The sequence below is a fragment of the Canis lupus genome, chromosome 30, assembly GCF_011100685.1.
Source record: "Canis lupus familiaris isolate Mischka breed German Shepherd chromosome 30, alternate assembly UU_Cfam_GSD_1.0, whole genome shotgun sequence".
Taxonomy (NCBI): domain Eukaryota; kingdom Metazoa; phylum Chordata; class Mammalia; order Carnivora; family Canidae; genus Canis; species Canis lupus.
This window is the reverse complement of record NC_049251.1, coordinates 35,246,250-35,262,039: the sequence shown is the minus strand read 5'-3', so window position 1 is coordinate 35,262,039 and position 15,790 is coordinate 35,246,250. Positions and strand designations below refer to the sequence as shown.

At 45.6% G+C, this 15,790-nt stretch overlaps 1 protein-coding gene across 1 annotated transcript in view; it reads right to left on the bottom strand.

Moving 5' to 3' along the window:
• THSD4 (thrombospondin type 1 domain containing 4) overlaps nt 1-15,790 on the bottom strand; it is a 566,261-nt gene that overhangs the window by 534,236 nt on the left and 16,235 nt on the right. Inside the window, exon 2 of the mRNA XM_038580863.1 lies at nt 11,299-11,406. Coding sequence (XP_038436791.1) covers nt 11,299-11,327 — 29 coding nt within the window. The 5' untranslated portion in view covers nt 11,328-11,406. The remainder of the gene's footprint in view (nt 1-11,298; nt 11,407-15,790) is intronic.

Sequence of the window (15,790 nt, the reverse complement as noted above, 5' to 3'; positions counted from 1 at the left end):
TTTTGAGGTTTCCAACACAATTGTGAGATGTGAAACACTGCTCCAGTCCAAGCAAAACTCATTGTGAGGAGGTGGACATGAGGAAACCTGTCTGAACATGGGGATTAGGGCTTGTGGAGTTAGAAAAGGCTCCCACCATCTTGGAATATCCTAAATGCCACCCTAAGCCCCTCTTTGTATGCAAATTAGCCAGGCTTTAGCAGACCACCCAGAATGGACAAGGACAGCCTAGTCAGAGAGGGCAGTGGGACGGGAAGCCAGGTGAAGGGATCTGTGACGAGGTGCCAGATGCATCCCTTCCATTGCTGTCTTAGAGTTGTGGCTCTGAGGCCCCAAAGCTGTGGCCCAAGGATATTACATACACACCCATTCCAAACAAGAAGGGCTGGGCTGCAGAGTTCCCCTGCCCCCCCACCCCCACCCCCAGCCAAGCAAGAAGGACTATGACTTAGAGAGCTTTATCTGAGCTCTCATGTTTGGGCGTATAAGGACAGGTGCCCAATTCTCCTCTGAAAAGTATCCAAAGGCCAAAACCAACCTAAGGGGCTGGGAGGGCAGAGTGGGGTGAAAGGGCTGGAGGGGGAGAAACCTATATTTCTGGGGCTTTCAGGGACAGAAGATGCTGGCTTTTCCCCCATCAACTGCAGGCACCCTGGGATGCCGGGTTTAGGTTGTCTAGAAAGGACCTCCTCAGGGGCTGCTTGCCGACGTTAGGTGATGTGTGGTGGATACCCATGGGGTATGGGACTGGGGGGAAGGTCATAAAGAGATGTGCAGTGGGAGACCCCAAGTGAGGGGTAGGTTCTCTAAAGGACCAACCGAAGGGCGCCACGAGAGGGGAATACAGAACTTAGACATCTGCCAACCCAAGGTCAGCAACACCAGATCAGCAGAGGCACCAAGGCCATGGAAGCCCTCTGCCCAGTTACCCCTCCTCTCCCCGGCTCTACCCTGGAGCCATTGACGATGGCAGAGGGAGGGCAGGGCAGGGAAGTGAGCCTGTGCCAGCCCCTCTCTCCCCTGCCTGCAACAGGTGTCTGAGGCCTCACCATCCCAGTTGGGGGGGGGGGGGAGAGAGACACTTGCAACACTTTGAGTTGGATGATGGACTAAAACTTTTATATCTGACTAGACCTTCTTTTTTTATCTAATAGATTTTCTTTTTAATGTAGCATATCTAAACACAGAATCCTTCTAAGCAGGATCTATTCAGAAAAGCATAAGATGAAATTAGTCATGAAGAGAATCGAAGAGTCGGTTTATAACTTGCTGAGCATCTAGGCCGGCGTTGTCCAAGAGAATGTTCTATGATGATAGAGATGCCCTATTTCTGCTCAATCCAATTGCACAGGTACACAGATCTGTGCTGTTGAGCACACGGGGAGCTAGTGGTGCAGGTCTAGATGGTGAAGTTATCATGTCTTAGATTAATACAAAAAACTACTGAAGGACACTAAAACTAAAGCTTCTAAAAGGACAGGTATTCAGCCAATAAAGCTCTCCCTTCCCACACATACATACACTTTTTTGGACTTTTTCCTTTTTTTTTTTAAGATTTGTTTATTTATTTTAGAGAAAGAGAGCAGAGGGGCGGGCCAGAGGGAGAGAGAGAACTCTCAAGCAGGCTCTCTACTGAGCTCGGAGCCTGATGTGAGGCTCGGTCTCATGACCTTGAGATCATGACCTGAACCAAAATCAAGAGTCAGATGCTTACGCAACTGACCCACCCAGGCACCCCCTTTTTAAGACTTTTTGATACTTGAAAATGAGACTGCTCATTAACTGGCGGCAAACCAGAAAACCGCCCAAGATGTCCTCCAGCCACGAGGCAGGGGCATCTAAAGAAGTGGGTGTGAACACGCTGGTGGGAAGAGGACATGTATTTTCTAGTCGAATCCTTACTGGATCCAGTTTGTCCTCCAAACCAAGGAGCATCACATGACAATTAAGGAGTCTAGGCTCCTTAGTTACATGAGCTTGTGCAAATAACTCCTCTCTGGACCTCAGTTTCCCCATCTGCAAAATGGGAATAACATGACCTGCCCTGACTACCTCAAATGAGTCAAGGTGAAAGACAGCCTCTCATGAACCTGTGCCTACAACTCTGAATCATGGTAACACACTCTGGCACTGTTTACTCATATAAAAACAAACAAACAAACAAAAACAAATTGGTGTGGTTTTGTTAAAAAAAACAAACAAACATCAGCTCCATAAACGTGTTACACCGCAGCCCCTCCAAGTTCTTGGCAGACACGTATTTGCAGACACATATTTGTAATGCAATCAGGAGCACTTTTGCACAACCACTCATCCCAGGCTGTACTTCCATAACTTTCCAAGGGCATCTGGGGCAGGACAAGGAGTGAAAGATTCGAGGAGGGAAGATACTGGGCGTTCCTCGGTCTCAGAGGAAGGGCCGTCCAAGTTGCCTGGTCAACTCTATTCCCAGGTACTTCTACAGCTGTGTCCTCTCCCCTCTTTCGGGTGTCTGCCCACAGCTGTCCCTTCCATAAAGCCTCCCCCGGTCTGCACAAAAGAGCCTATTTCTTTTTCTCCACAGCACTTACTATCTCACGGACTGAGTCTTTATTCGTTTAAATTTCTCCCTCCACTTGCCAGAATTCAAGCTCCATGAGATCAAGGAGTTGGTCTTGCCACTGCTTTACTCCCCAACATCTAGCAAGGGTCTGCTGTATAGTAAAAGCTTAATTTACTGAATTAATGAATGACTTCACATCATCCTGACAACTTACGAAATTTCAAGATAAATGGAAATAGTGTGAATTAACAGATTCAAAAATGCCCGGAATCACTTTGGGAGCTTTTAAAAGTCATTTTGTGAGGGATTTATTAAAATCAGTTGTGTTTTTGAATTTCTATGCGATGCCCCCAAAATGTATTCCCGTACGGTTGACACGAGGGATGGCAACAGTATGTTTATTGGTGCCTCTTGTTGCAAAAATGCAACACAAATAATATTTCAATGTTCAAATGCTTCCTTTCTTCATTGAGCTGGGTCCTAGTGAAACTGAAATGCCGAGAGGTACCCAATAAAATTCATTCTGGAATAAAATCTTAGTTATTAAATGGGCTCTGCTCTGAATGGAATAGAATAAATTCCCCCAGAGGGGAAATTATTCTTTGGGTTGCAATAACAGCAGCCAGAGCAATATATAACCCCAGGGGCCAGATGAAAGTGCCAAGGGCTGAAAGTTTCCCACCCCTGCTCAGTAGACTCTGTGTTAGGGTACCCCACCCTGCTCACACATACCTACGTAATTGGTAGTGCGGAGCTGTGCCCACACCGCTTCAAAACACCAACAATCAAGCCCAAATCCTCGTTCCTCCTGACCCAATTCAAAATTAATGTTTGGGGAATGGGAGAGCATGTGTGTGTGTCTGTGTGTGTGTGCAACTCGTGTGTTATTTCACTTTGATAGTTTGCTTTGGCAGACCGCTCCCAGCTTGCAACGTTTTGACAGATTGAAGGCTACCAGGCCTTTGGCAAACAAATCACATACTCCCCTCCAAGCAGTGGGGGAAGCCACATTCCTACCAAGAATTTCCGATTCACCTTGCAGTAGAAACGACCCAACATCTCACACCGGAACACACAGGGGAAAAAAAAAATGCCATCTCCCCAGTATTGTTCTAGATTTTAAACACTCCATCATTTCATTTCCTCCTGTAGAAAATAACGCTCATTGAAATTTGGTGCAAGATTTACATCATGGAACTGGGGCTCCGCTCTGGGCTTCTGAATTTGCCTCGTTCAACCCCCTCAACCCCTTCCCCCATCCCACCCATTCTCAACTCCAGGGAGGGTGGACCATGTCACAGCCACGGTGTACCTGGCATCACCTCAATGAACGAAACGCCAGTTGAGCATATCAAGTCACAAGACCATGAAAACAGAAAAAGAAAAAAACCAAAACAAAAACCAAAACCTTACTTCTTTTCTTCTTCAGTGACTATAACCCAAGGGATATTTGGGGAGCAACCTGGAAACTCATAAAATTATACTGACCTTACCAAAGGAGAGCCAAACGCTCCAGAGATGAAAAGGCTTTGCTCAGAGGGCCCGTCACCATGTTCGGCTCAACCCCTGCCTTCCTCTGACCTCAGTTAAGAGTAGAGGCCGCAGGACAGGGAGGTAGGCTACAAATGACTTTGGACAATGAGGACTGGAGGGTTTACCACGGAGCTCAATGCTTACTGGTATAATTTCATTGAATCTCCACAACCATCCTACCAGACGCTCTTATTATACCCACTCTGCAGGTGGGGAAATTGAGGACACAGAGAGGCGAAGTCATTTATCAACGGCCTCGCACACCTACTAAGTGGCAAAGGCTGATTGCCATGCCAGCAGTCAGCCCCGTGGCCTGGACCCCCCAACCACCGTGCTCCTGGGCCTCATTAACACAACACCCCTTTAAACCAAGCATTTGCATTTCATCACATTGATTTCCCTCCTCAGTCTTCGGAGGCTGTGGCTTCACACATCTGTTTTACTTTCTCCTTGCAAAAATAATCAGAAAGTAAGTACATGTGATAAAACCTAGTTTATCCAGCCTCACTAGAGAACATTCTAAATTTTAAAATAATTGAAACTAACCATTTCAAACCCAAGATTTAAAAAAAAAAAAAATGCATTCTATTTATTTTCCTGCTTTCTCTTACAGAACATGCTGAGCTTAAGTCCCTTTTTTGATGGCCCGGACCCCCCCTCCCCGCCCCCCATGAATCTCAAACCATCTGTGGAGCACAAGGTGGTAGCCTCAGAGCAAAGCAGGTTGAAAGCACACCTGCCGGGGGATTTCGGAATCCACTTGGCCCTCTGCTGTCTCCTCCCTGCTGTCCCACATTGATGAGCCTGTGTCCTCTGAACTCGGCTCCCTTTGGGTAGGCCTTGGCCTCAAAACCAACCTGGAGCCCAAGCAAGACTAGCAGGCTCGGGGAAAGGGTATGCCTGGTTTTCATGGGGTGAATGTTTCTGACCTGGAGCCTGGATTTACAAACGCCTAGTTTATGCAACTTGGCTTTTATTGCAGTCAGTCGTGTTATCTGGACCAGGCCCTCTGGAAAAGCGAGGTGTCCATCATGGCTCAGCTTTTTTTTTTTTTTTTTTTTTCATGGCTCAGCTTTTTAAGACATAGCACCCTTTGGTAAATTCCCCTACTTCAACGGTGGATTTCTCAAGGAAATGGTTTCTGATCCATATTTGCAGCTAGCAGGCAGTCGACATTGCCCTGGTCCCACCTTGGGGCCAATAAATAGCCGATGGATCCAAGAATGGAAGGATGGAATGAAGTGAGAGAGAGAGAAGAACCAGGGGGAGGGAGGAAGGGTCGCTGGTGAAAGAGATGCAAAGTGCTGCTGTGAGCCACACTCCAGCGATGAAAGTGTTTTCTAAGTGCATCCTGGAATTCTCTGGGGGGAAAATAAAAGAACTGGCAAAAGGAAGGCAGTTCTAAGAAGAGGATTTCCACAGGTTGGCAGTTATGGATTCCAGCCCCTGGCCAGGGGAGGTGGGAGAGGCGGGGGCCAGTGTGACCTTGAGGCGAATCAATCCACTTGGGTCATAAGGAATTAGTAGCTGGCAGCCCAGTGATCACACCTTGACTCTATTGAATCCTTTTTGGTACAGAATGTTCTAGGAAACCCTACAGTCAAGTACTGAGTGATGAGGACATGGTCCAGGTGCAGGGCTGTGCCAGGCATAAAGAAAAATCAATACTGTCTGAATGCCTGCCATCATTTTATAGGTAGCAGTTTGCCAAGGCAGCCCTCCAAAAAACGATTTTATTTCCTCCTAGCCTCTCTGCCTACCATTCGGATGGCTCTCCTACCAGGCTTCCCATAAAAGATTCCAGCAGGTTCTTCCCTGGTACCCTCGTGGCTTTCTGCTCCCACCAGAAGAGTGGTGTTCCTGCAGAACCATCCATGTTCCCAAACCTGTTGATGCCAGTTGCTTTGAAAGTACATACAAACATCCACACAGTACACAAACCCACGCAACAGAGCACAAAAAGAAAGAGTAGTTGTTGGTTTTTTTCTACAAAAATGAAGCTGAATGCTTTGGAAAGACCCAATAAAGGCAAGTAGCCAAGAAGAAAAAAAAAAAAAACTGCTGGCAAATTAGGTGTGGATGAGACAACTGTAAATGATTAGGGGCAAAAATAATAAAAATCGAGAAGCATCTGAACTCGGGTTGCTTTGCAAATGTCTTTACATTCTCACTCCACATTAAAGAAACTCAAATGGAAACCTTAGATAATGCTTATGGGTGCGGTCTGTGCAAGAAGGACAATCAGGGCTCCGTGCTCAAAGAAAAGTCCTTGGCCCCACATCAAAAAATAGTGAATGAAGGTACATGTGTTTTAAGTTAAAAATAAACTGTTAAAGGTGTGTGTGTATCATTTGTAGGATTTTCTGCTTCAACCTGCTTTTGTAATTAGCTAACAATCCTCGTCAGGAAAGAAACATTTTCTACTTGCTTCTACACCAAAGAAAATTATTAACTTATTCAATATTCAACAGATATTTATTAAGCATCAACTGGCTGGCGGTTTAGATGAGGGCTACACAGTCTCTCCAGCTGTATTAGCACCATACAGCTTAACACCAATAATCAAACCTGGCCCCTTCTCCTCTTTTGCTTCTCCCTCCTCCTCCCCCCTCCTCCCCTTCTCCCCCCCTCCTTCCCCTCTCCTCCCCCTTCATCCCCTTTCCATCCTCCCCCTCCTCCCCTGTCCTCTCCTTCCTCCTCTTCCTCCTCCCCTTTCCATCCTCCCCATCCTCCCCGTCCTCTCCTTCCTCCTCTCCTTCCTCCTCTTTCCATCCTCCCCTCCTCCCCCTCCTTCTTCCTCCCCCTTCTTCCCCTTTCCATCCTCCCCCTCTTCCCCTGTCCTCTCCTTCCTCCTCTCCCTCCTCCCCTTTTCATCCTCCCCTCCTCCCCCTCCTTCTTCCTCTCCCTCCTCCCCTTTCCATCTGCCCCCTCCTCCCTCTCCCACCCTTCCCCTTCCCTTTCTCTCCCTCCCCCTTTCACCCTCCCCCTCCCCCTCCCTCTCCTCTTCCTCCTTTCTCCTTTTTCCTCTTTCTTGTCTTCTTCCTTCCCCTATTTCCCCCTCCTCTGCCCCATTTCTTGGTCACTGGCACAGGGACACGGATTGAGCCCACAATCCTTCCCAATTACCTCATAGTCTTTGATCCAGTCTCTGGATCAAAGGGGGGGGGGTCTCTGTTTTCACTGATCATACCACAAACACCACTATTTGGGGCACCCTCATACAAACACATCTTCTCAACCCACTTCTTTTTTTCCTTTCTGTATTCAGGATCCTTTTCAGTCGGCCCCCAAACAGCCCCCTTTCTCCTCCTCATTTCCTCAGTCACTTCCGCTTGTATTTCTAAGTGAAGCAGCTGACAGGCATTCCAGCAATATTACTTTACTGACACATATGTCACGGCAAAGAAAATCCTTAGGTTTCCGAAGACTAAAACCAGACACTTGACCTGGGGCCATCAACCTGTAAGCCCCTTAAAATGATCCAGAACCCTATTTCATAAGATCTATAAAAATCACCATCTACCTCTGTAATCTCTCTAATTACATCTGCATTTCTTCAAAATAAGGACCACCTTATTCAAAATAAGGATCACCGAGTCAACACGACTTCCTGCCAATTTAACCACTTGTCTGGCATCTCCAACTGTTTTGTTCTCCTCTGTGTTTTCGTTTCACGCGTAAGTGCCGTCCACTGTGCTGAAGGAGGGGCACCTATTGCTGGGTACAAAATGAGCCCCTGACCAAGCAGAGCAGCTCGAGGGAGATTTTTTTCAGCTGGCCACAGTAGGTGGTCATCCCCACTTGTTACACTGATTTGGCCAGAAAACTGTGTTTGCTTCCCCTCAATCACTGAACAAACACATAAAGCTGTACCCGTAGCATATAAAAATATGGGTGTACCCTTTGGAGCAAGCCTTTAAGAAATGTATGTACATTTGCTTCACTTACTATCTTTCCCTCATTAAGTTGTAACAGGTGACAAAGACTCCCTAATGTACCCTCGACCAACCCTCTGGTACAGATGGATTTTCCCTGCCCTGAATTTTGCACAGCATCCCGGTTTGTCCAATGTTCAATGAGAACTCCCTAATGAACTCCATCGAGAGTTAAAATTGTAGTTTTTTTTTTTTTTTTTTCTGCTACTGGGTTTAACAGTGATCCTTTTTATTATTGCAGACTTTGAGCAGGCCAGAGATACTCTTACTATGTTAATACTCAGGGCTTCTCTGTCTTTTTCAATGAGGGAGAAGCTGGCTTTCTGTTTCTTTGTGGCTTGGCAAAAACTGGGGAGGGATTTTTAAAACAAAATCTCTGCCTATCAGAATTGTGAATCCCCTTAAATGGTTTTTCCTCTCAGGGATTTTCTTGGCAGCTAACTTCTAATCTTGACCTGTTTTCTCTATAGGTAGAGAAATCCTCCAGCTTTTCCAATTGATCTTTATGCATTTGGTTGCCTTGATAAATATTAAAAAGCCCTTAATATTTGTGTGTGTGTGTCATCTACCAATGTTACCAAAGACATCTCACTCTTAAAGTAAACAGAGCCCTTCCCCTAAGAACATTTTCTAAAGCATTTAGACAAAAGTCTCTAGTTCTTGGTTGTTTCTTTTTTGGGTTTTTTTTTTTTTTTCAAATTAAAATAGATTTACAAGGCCCTAGAAACAGAATGCAAAATGGTTTACAAGTACCTGGCTTATGAAGGGGGCCTCATGGAAAGCTCCAGCTGAGCCTTCACAAAGAATGGCCAATCCTCAGAGCTCACATTTGCTCTCTCCAGGTCCTTACAGCAGAAGTCTTGAAGAAATATCCTGTGTGTAGGCCTGTTCTAACAGCCCCTTTGGAAAGACTCTAATGCTGAAGGTCTGGCAAGATTTCCAAAGGTCCATCCCAAGGGTGGCAAGGTCACATCCAGCTTTCAACTACTCCCACCCTGCTCATTTCTAACCTGTGGCAATTTTTCCAAGACAATGTACAACCTGGAGGTGAAGCCACCAGATTTCTCTCAAAGGGAGATGGCTTCCAACCACCAATCAGGTCATCAGGAGAGGTTAAATGTTTTTACAGGGGCATCAATTAAAATTCCAAAATTCTTTGCAAAAGAAAAAAAAAAAACTTTGCAAAAGGCAGTTCTCCTAAGTAATGGCCTTCCTGTGTGGCCTGAGTGGCCACATTTTTGAGGATCCTCAGTACTCGTAGAGGCGTTGCTGCTGGTGGCCAGACTTACACCTGCCTACCATATTAGGTCATCTGCTGTTTTTTCAATCCAGTTCGATATGTGACCGTGATCACTTCTCTGTCCCCCACTGGGTCCTGGTGTGCAGATATGCTGTGGGTCTGAAGTGACCCATGGCCCAACTGCGTGCGTCACTCCCCTATGGTTATACAGCAGTATACCGGGGCTTCTACAAACAGGATGCAGAGCTCAAGTCTTGAAATATCTTTTAAACTATTTTTCAGGGGATTCCTGGGTGGCTCAGTGGTTTAGCCCCTGCCTTTGGCCCAGGGCAGGATCCTAGATTCCTGGGATCAAGTCCCACATCAGGCTCCCTGCATGGAGCCTGCTTCTCCCTCCCTCTCCCTCTCTCTCTCTCTGTCTCATGAATAAATAAATAAAATCTTAAAAATAAATAAATAAACAAATAAATAAATAAATAAACAAATAAACAAACAAACAATTTTTCAAACTACGTTTAAAAATACAAACATACTGATTTGGATTAGTTACCAAATATTAACTCTAAATTGATCTGGACTGCCCTGTAAAAGCTGGATTTTACAAAAGCCTCAGAAGGGAGTTTTTCCTGCCTTCTCTGACTCTTTGTGACACGCTCATGAATGACATTAATGAAGAAGGTTGTAGCTCTACATGGGTCTATGGATTTCAGGCCTGCACATGTCAGTTCATGTAAAATTATACAAGCAACTACAGACTAAAGCGCGCACACACACACACACACACACACACACACACACTACACTCAATTAAATGTCAGGCATTGGCCTGAGAGCATCTGCCTGGCAAATGCTCTAGCCCTCTATTTGGGCAATCACACATGGCACCACCATAATAACATATTATAGCCCATTTTATTTTTTATTGTAAGTTCTAAGCATTCGGGGCTAATGTACAGTTATGAAAGAAAAAAAAAGCACAAGATATCCTTGTGACTCAACTTTTAGAAAGTTCTTCCTTCCCCACTTTCTAGATTCTGAGTTGATTTATTTAAAGAGTCTCTTGAGATTTGCAAGACAAACTTCCTTGAGGAACTGCAATTGCTTACCTGTGGGGATCAAGATTCTCCTAATACTACAGAGCTAAGATAAGCGCAGAGTAATCCAGATGCTGAGGCTGACGTACTAGCTATCATCCACACACCCTGATTTTCAAATTTTGGTGTTTATCAAAACAGACCCATTGATCTCATAATGTGTAAATGTTGCAGATTCAGCCTTAGGAGGTAAATTGATCTTAATAAAACACTGCCATTGGCCATTTTGTATATTGAATTCTTACATAGCATTTGGATGGAAAATTTTTTAAGAGAGTCTACCATTAGCTTAAAGAAATGTGTGAAAACAGCCTTCACGACATGGAAGACAGTTCCAGAGTACCCAGCTTCTCTTCCCGACCCTGTATGGAAGGAATGTGGCATCCACGAGTTAGCCACAGGGTTTTCTCATGCACAAAATAGAGATACTACTACGTACTCTATTTACCCCGAGTGGTTTGTATCAGGATCCAATAAAAAACACAGGTTAAGGTCAAGATGTTTTGAGCAGAAGGAACCACAGAGGTCACTTTTAAAGCACAACAGATCAACGAAGTCCAAATCTATAGTGATGCAGCCAGAGGACAAAGCCTCTTTTAAGTTCTTCAGATAATTCCAGTGTGGAGCCATGATAAACACCCATGGATCCAGGAATGTTTTTACTTAAATAAAGATGAAAATCTGGATCCTAGTGGTCTCCCAGGAAAGAGTACATAGAGCATGGGGTAGAAGTCAAGCCATTTGGATCTAGGTCCGAGGGCCTAGATCTTCCCACAGTACACAGCTCCCTAGGCCTCGGTGGCCCTTGTGAATAGCAAACCTACTACACATATGTACAGAGTATATCAAAGATATTGCATTTCCTCAAGGCTAATTACTATGGGACTAAATAGTAAAATGCAAATATCAAATTTCCTATTTTCTTGTTTCTTTTTTAAAAGGCTTTCCACTTACCTGAGAGACCCCATGAAATGAGAAACCATGATGCTGGATGTCCCGGAAGAAGCAAGGGCTCCTCTGAGATGTTACCAATTTCCTGCAGATGGGAGTGGTGTCCAACTCCTGCAGAAGGAATAACAATACTATTGTCAGCATCATTTGCTCAGGAAGGTCCTACAGCCTACGTGGGCCAATGAAACCAGAAGCAAGCAAATGGAAGATACGATAATAAAAATGCCACCATCCAGTTATGGTTATAAGATATCCCAGTTTATGTAAATAAACCCGATTATGTATGCACATGAGGTAACAAACTTATGGGACAAACAAACACAGGGATTGATCCATAAAAGATGTTCAATAAATTGCTATTCATATAATTATCTCAGAGTCCGGCTAATCGCAGAGTTGGCATTAGGCAAAAGATTGTACTGGAAATCTAGCTCCATCTGTTAAAGGCTAAAGTGACCACAGGAAAGTCGTTTCACCTGTGTGTTTCTTGGTTTCCCCAACTGTACCATAGAGGCAAAAATACTGCCTAACAATAAAAAGAAATGCTACAGTGTGATGAACCTTGAAAATATCATCCTAAGTGAAAGAAGCCAGCCACAAGAGGCGACATATTGCATGATTCCATTTATAGGAAATGGTCAGAATAAGCAAATTTATAGAGGAAAAATACGGTAGTGGTTGCCAGGGTCAGGAAGGTGGGGAGGGGCTGACGAGAGGTACAAGGTTTCCTCCCGGGGTGACAAAAATGTTCTCCAATTACAGTGTGGTGATGGCTGCACAATCCTGTGAATGGATTAAAAATCATGTAATTGTAGATGTTAAGTCGGTAAAGGGTATGCCACGTGAATTATATCTCAATGAAACTGTTTAAAAATACAGCCTAAAGAAGGGCCACAGGGGGTGGGGAATCGGTGAGCGGACACATGCACTGTGCTCAGCCCAGGGCCTGGCGCCAGGCGACATCCCTCCCCAAGGAGCTCTGCTGATACTGATGCAAGAAGATGTCAAGCGACACTTCAAATGTGTTATCACAGGAAAAACAGGAGGGTGAGACCCGTCACCGACAAATGCCTCTTTACCCAGAAGCCCTTACTAAACAGAACATCTGACCACTGTCAGATGAGTAACAGTTTCGAAGGTAAAATTATAAACAGCATCAGAAAGCCTGGGATGGGAGGTTTGGCTGGAATGTAATAGAACTTGCGAAGAAAACCCATGGCCCAGCCTCCCCTCCTCCTGCACCTCCTTTCAGGGAAAGACAAATAAAGGAAGCGGGATTTCAAGGCGTGCCCAGGGGTCCTCTCCAATAAAACCAGTTTTCCAAAATCATTGGTTTCCACAGTCTTCCCAGGACTTCGGATTCCCTTCTTACTAGAAAGGGGGTAGGGTGAGGATGGGGAGATAAATTATAAGGACTTAAGACAGTTATGAGAATCAGAACATTCCATTTCCAGGGGAAAATAATCAAGATTTTAAAAGTTACCACCAGCCCTTTCTGGGGGCTATTAAGAAAGGAAAGCCTCTTAACTGTAATCACCCCTAATTAGCCATCAGCAACTCATGAAATTACTCATGGCACTGAAGACCCTCAAATTCTTGGGTCTCTGCCAGAGTTACACTGAGATCCACCAGGCAGATGGCCAGCGAGCGTAAACTGGAACAGTTAAAACTCCTCTGAATCCAAGGCATGGTCTTGCTCTTGGCTGGGCAGTGGGTATGTGTGAAGAGAGGACCTACCTTGGGAGTAGGACAAAAATCTTTGCCTAGCTCCTAATAATAATCAACTAATTAATAACTATGTACCTATTATGAGAGTCGAGAGAAGGATGAGTCAGGGCAGGGTTTCGCTTTATAATCTAGCTTCGGTAGATAAGATTCAGGGACATGGAATCGTCTGAGAAAGGCTAGTGCTATCTAGAACAACATAAGCTAAGTAAGTAGTGTTAATGCAGAGACCCTAAGCACAAATCAAGCTAGTTCAAGAGAAGACTCACTGTAGAGGGCTGGTCAGACATCAGCAAGGAAGAGGGGACATAATAAAATCAGCTTTAGTCTACACTGGTTTCAAATGAACAATCCAGAGCAGCTGGTGTAAACAGACGCATTGTGACCGGTAAGGCCTAGGTCTGCCAACAACATCCTCATTTATTAGCCAGCTGGCCTTTGGCATCATCCCTTTTGTCTCTCAATTTCCTCATCTGTAAAGTGAGGATAGTGTTTGGAACTACCCATAGGGCTGTTGCATGAAGTGTTTACTAAGACTGGGTGAACTGGGTACTGGACACACACACACACACCCCCAGCACCGCAGGCAGGGTCGCTGCCCTCCAGGAACTTAAGAGTCTAGATGCTGGACAACTATATACTTTAAACAAACTGGAACATAAGTAAATATAAAATTAAAATTGTGCTAATAAGCACCATGAAAGGAAGTCCAAGGTGCCTCACACAGTATATGGGGCAGTGGTCACAGAAGGGCCCCTCAGAGGAAGTGGCCTTTATGCTGGGGCTTGAAGGGCAAGCAGGTGTGGGCCGGGGCGGAAGTGTCAGAACCGCCATCCGCCCCCCCCCCCCGCCCCCAAAGGTCCTGCCAGAACAAGAGAGTCGGCACTGGGCCTACATTCCTCCCCATCCAGCCTTTACCAACATCACCAACACCTTTTCCTGCTCCGCCACCATTTCTGCCAACTTTCTCCTCACAGAACTGTGGCTGGCCCTCTGCAGCGGCCCCTATCTGGCATTCCAGTTGTCTGTGGACAAAAAAAATACCAGAACGCAGGCTCCCAACAGCAGGGTCCAACCCACAACTGTCTTCCATCATCAGTCACGTGGAAGAAGGGAAGGAAGCAGCTTTTACTAAGCACCTGATATGGGACATGAGTCATGCTGTTTAATCCTCACAGCAAACCCGAGACCACACAGTGGGTGGAAGGTAGGCCTGGGACTTGAGAACAGATCTCCAACAGCAGAGCTGGTCCTCTTTTCACTCTATTAGACTCTCTGGCTCCCACGTAGCAGGGATTCATGCTTAGCTAGACATTTAGTAAATAAATGAATGGATGAATGGATGGATGGATGGATGGATGGACGGACGGATGCTCTCCTAAGGGGTTGGGTGTGCCTCGAGGATTTGCTGGCAGTGAAACATTTCAGGACATGATTGTTTATTGTGCATGAACATCGCCTAGAACAAAGGGAGCCAAGATGAGCCATTTAATGATCTATTATTTCAGATACTAATAATCGCGGGGCCGAGGATGCTAGCAAATGTCTACTGAGTGGCTACCATGTGCCAACTGGCATTCTCTATGCTTGATACACATTATCCCATTTTATCCTCACAACAGCCTCTTGAAGGCGGTACCAGTGGGAAATGGAGTACAGAGAAGTTAGGTCGCTTTTCCAAGCCACCCAGCTAGTAGGTGGGGGAGTTAGGATTCAAATCCAAGCACCCTGATCACAGACTTTATGCACTAGATCAGGGTAGAGCCTGCCCTCTACCCGCATCCGGACAGGGCTGACTTAAATGATCAGAACAGAGACATCACACGTCTGATTTCTCTGCTCCTGCTGATGCTTGGTCAGTGGTTGCAGACTGCCCTAGAACCAGAAGGAAGGCGCTGACCCTCCACAGAGCGGCCCACCCTCCCAAGCCCTCTGGTAGCTGTCATCATGCCCCACAGCCCTTGCAGGAAACCCGGCCCCAGGCAGCAAGGGTATTCAGGGCTGGGGCCCAAGGAGCCCTAGGCCAGGTCACATTTCCAACCTCTTCCAGCTGGGTGAAGCCACCCAGAGGAACATTCCCCTCCCACTCCCTGTGTTCCCTCTGTCTCCTACCCCCTCTGTCTCTCACTCCTCTGCGTTCCCTCTGTCTCCTACCCCGCTGGAGGATCTGTCCTTTCCTCTCTGTCAAAGGCAAGCTCAGCCACATAATTCATTTCTTCCCAACGAACCTCCGTTCTGCAAACTGGCCGGCTCACCCAGAGTAACCTAAAAACCCACCGAATCCAATTTAGGAAAAAAATGTTTGAAGAGCCATTGAAACTCCCTAGATACTTTCAAGCAAACACATCACAGCAGGCCTGGTTACTCAATTAAAGGAAAGGCCTGCCTCTCCTTTCTTACCTGAAGAAATCGGTAATGAGCACAGACTAGCTAAGGGTTCTAATACAAATTGCATCATTTTCATGGTCATTAACATTCATGGGGTTTACATTTGTTTTCAGTCCTAAAAAAAAACGTTTCCCAGGTAACTAAGGAAAATACTCAAGGTCAGAAATATCAGGAAGGCAATAAATAAACAAGCAGGACTCATTCTCGCCTCTGTACAAAGTTGCTTTTTCAATTTCAAATGACATGATCCTACGGATCAAAGGCAGAAATGCATCTGGAGGAAGACCTTTCCTCTTCCCCAAATATTACTTAGGCATTTGATTTACAGCACGTGATAAACCCAACACTTTCTGAAAATAACACTATGATATTCCGCAGCCAC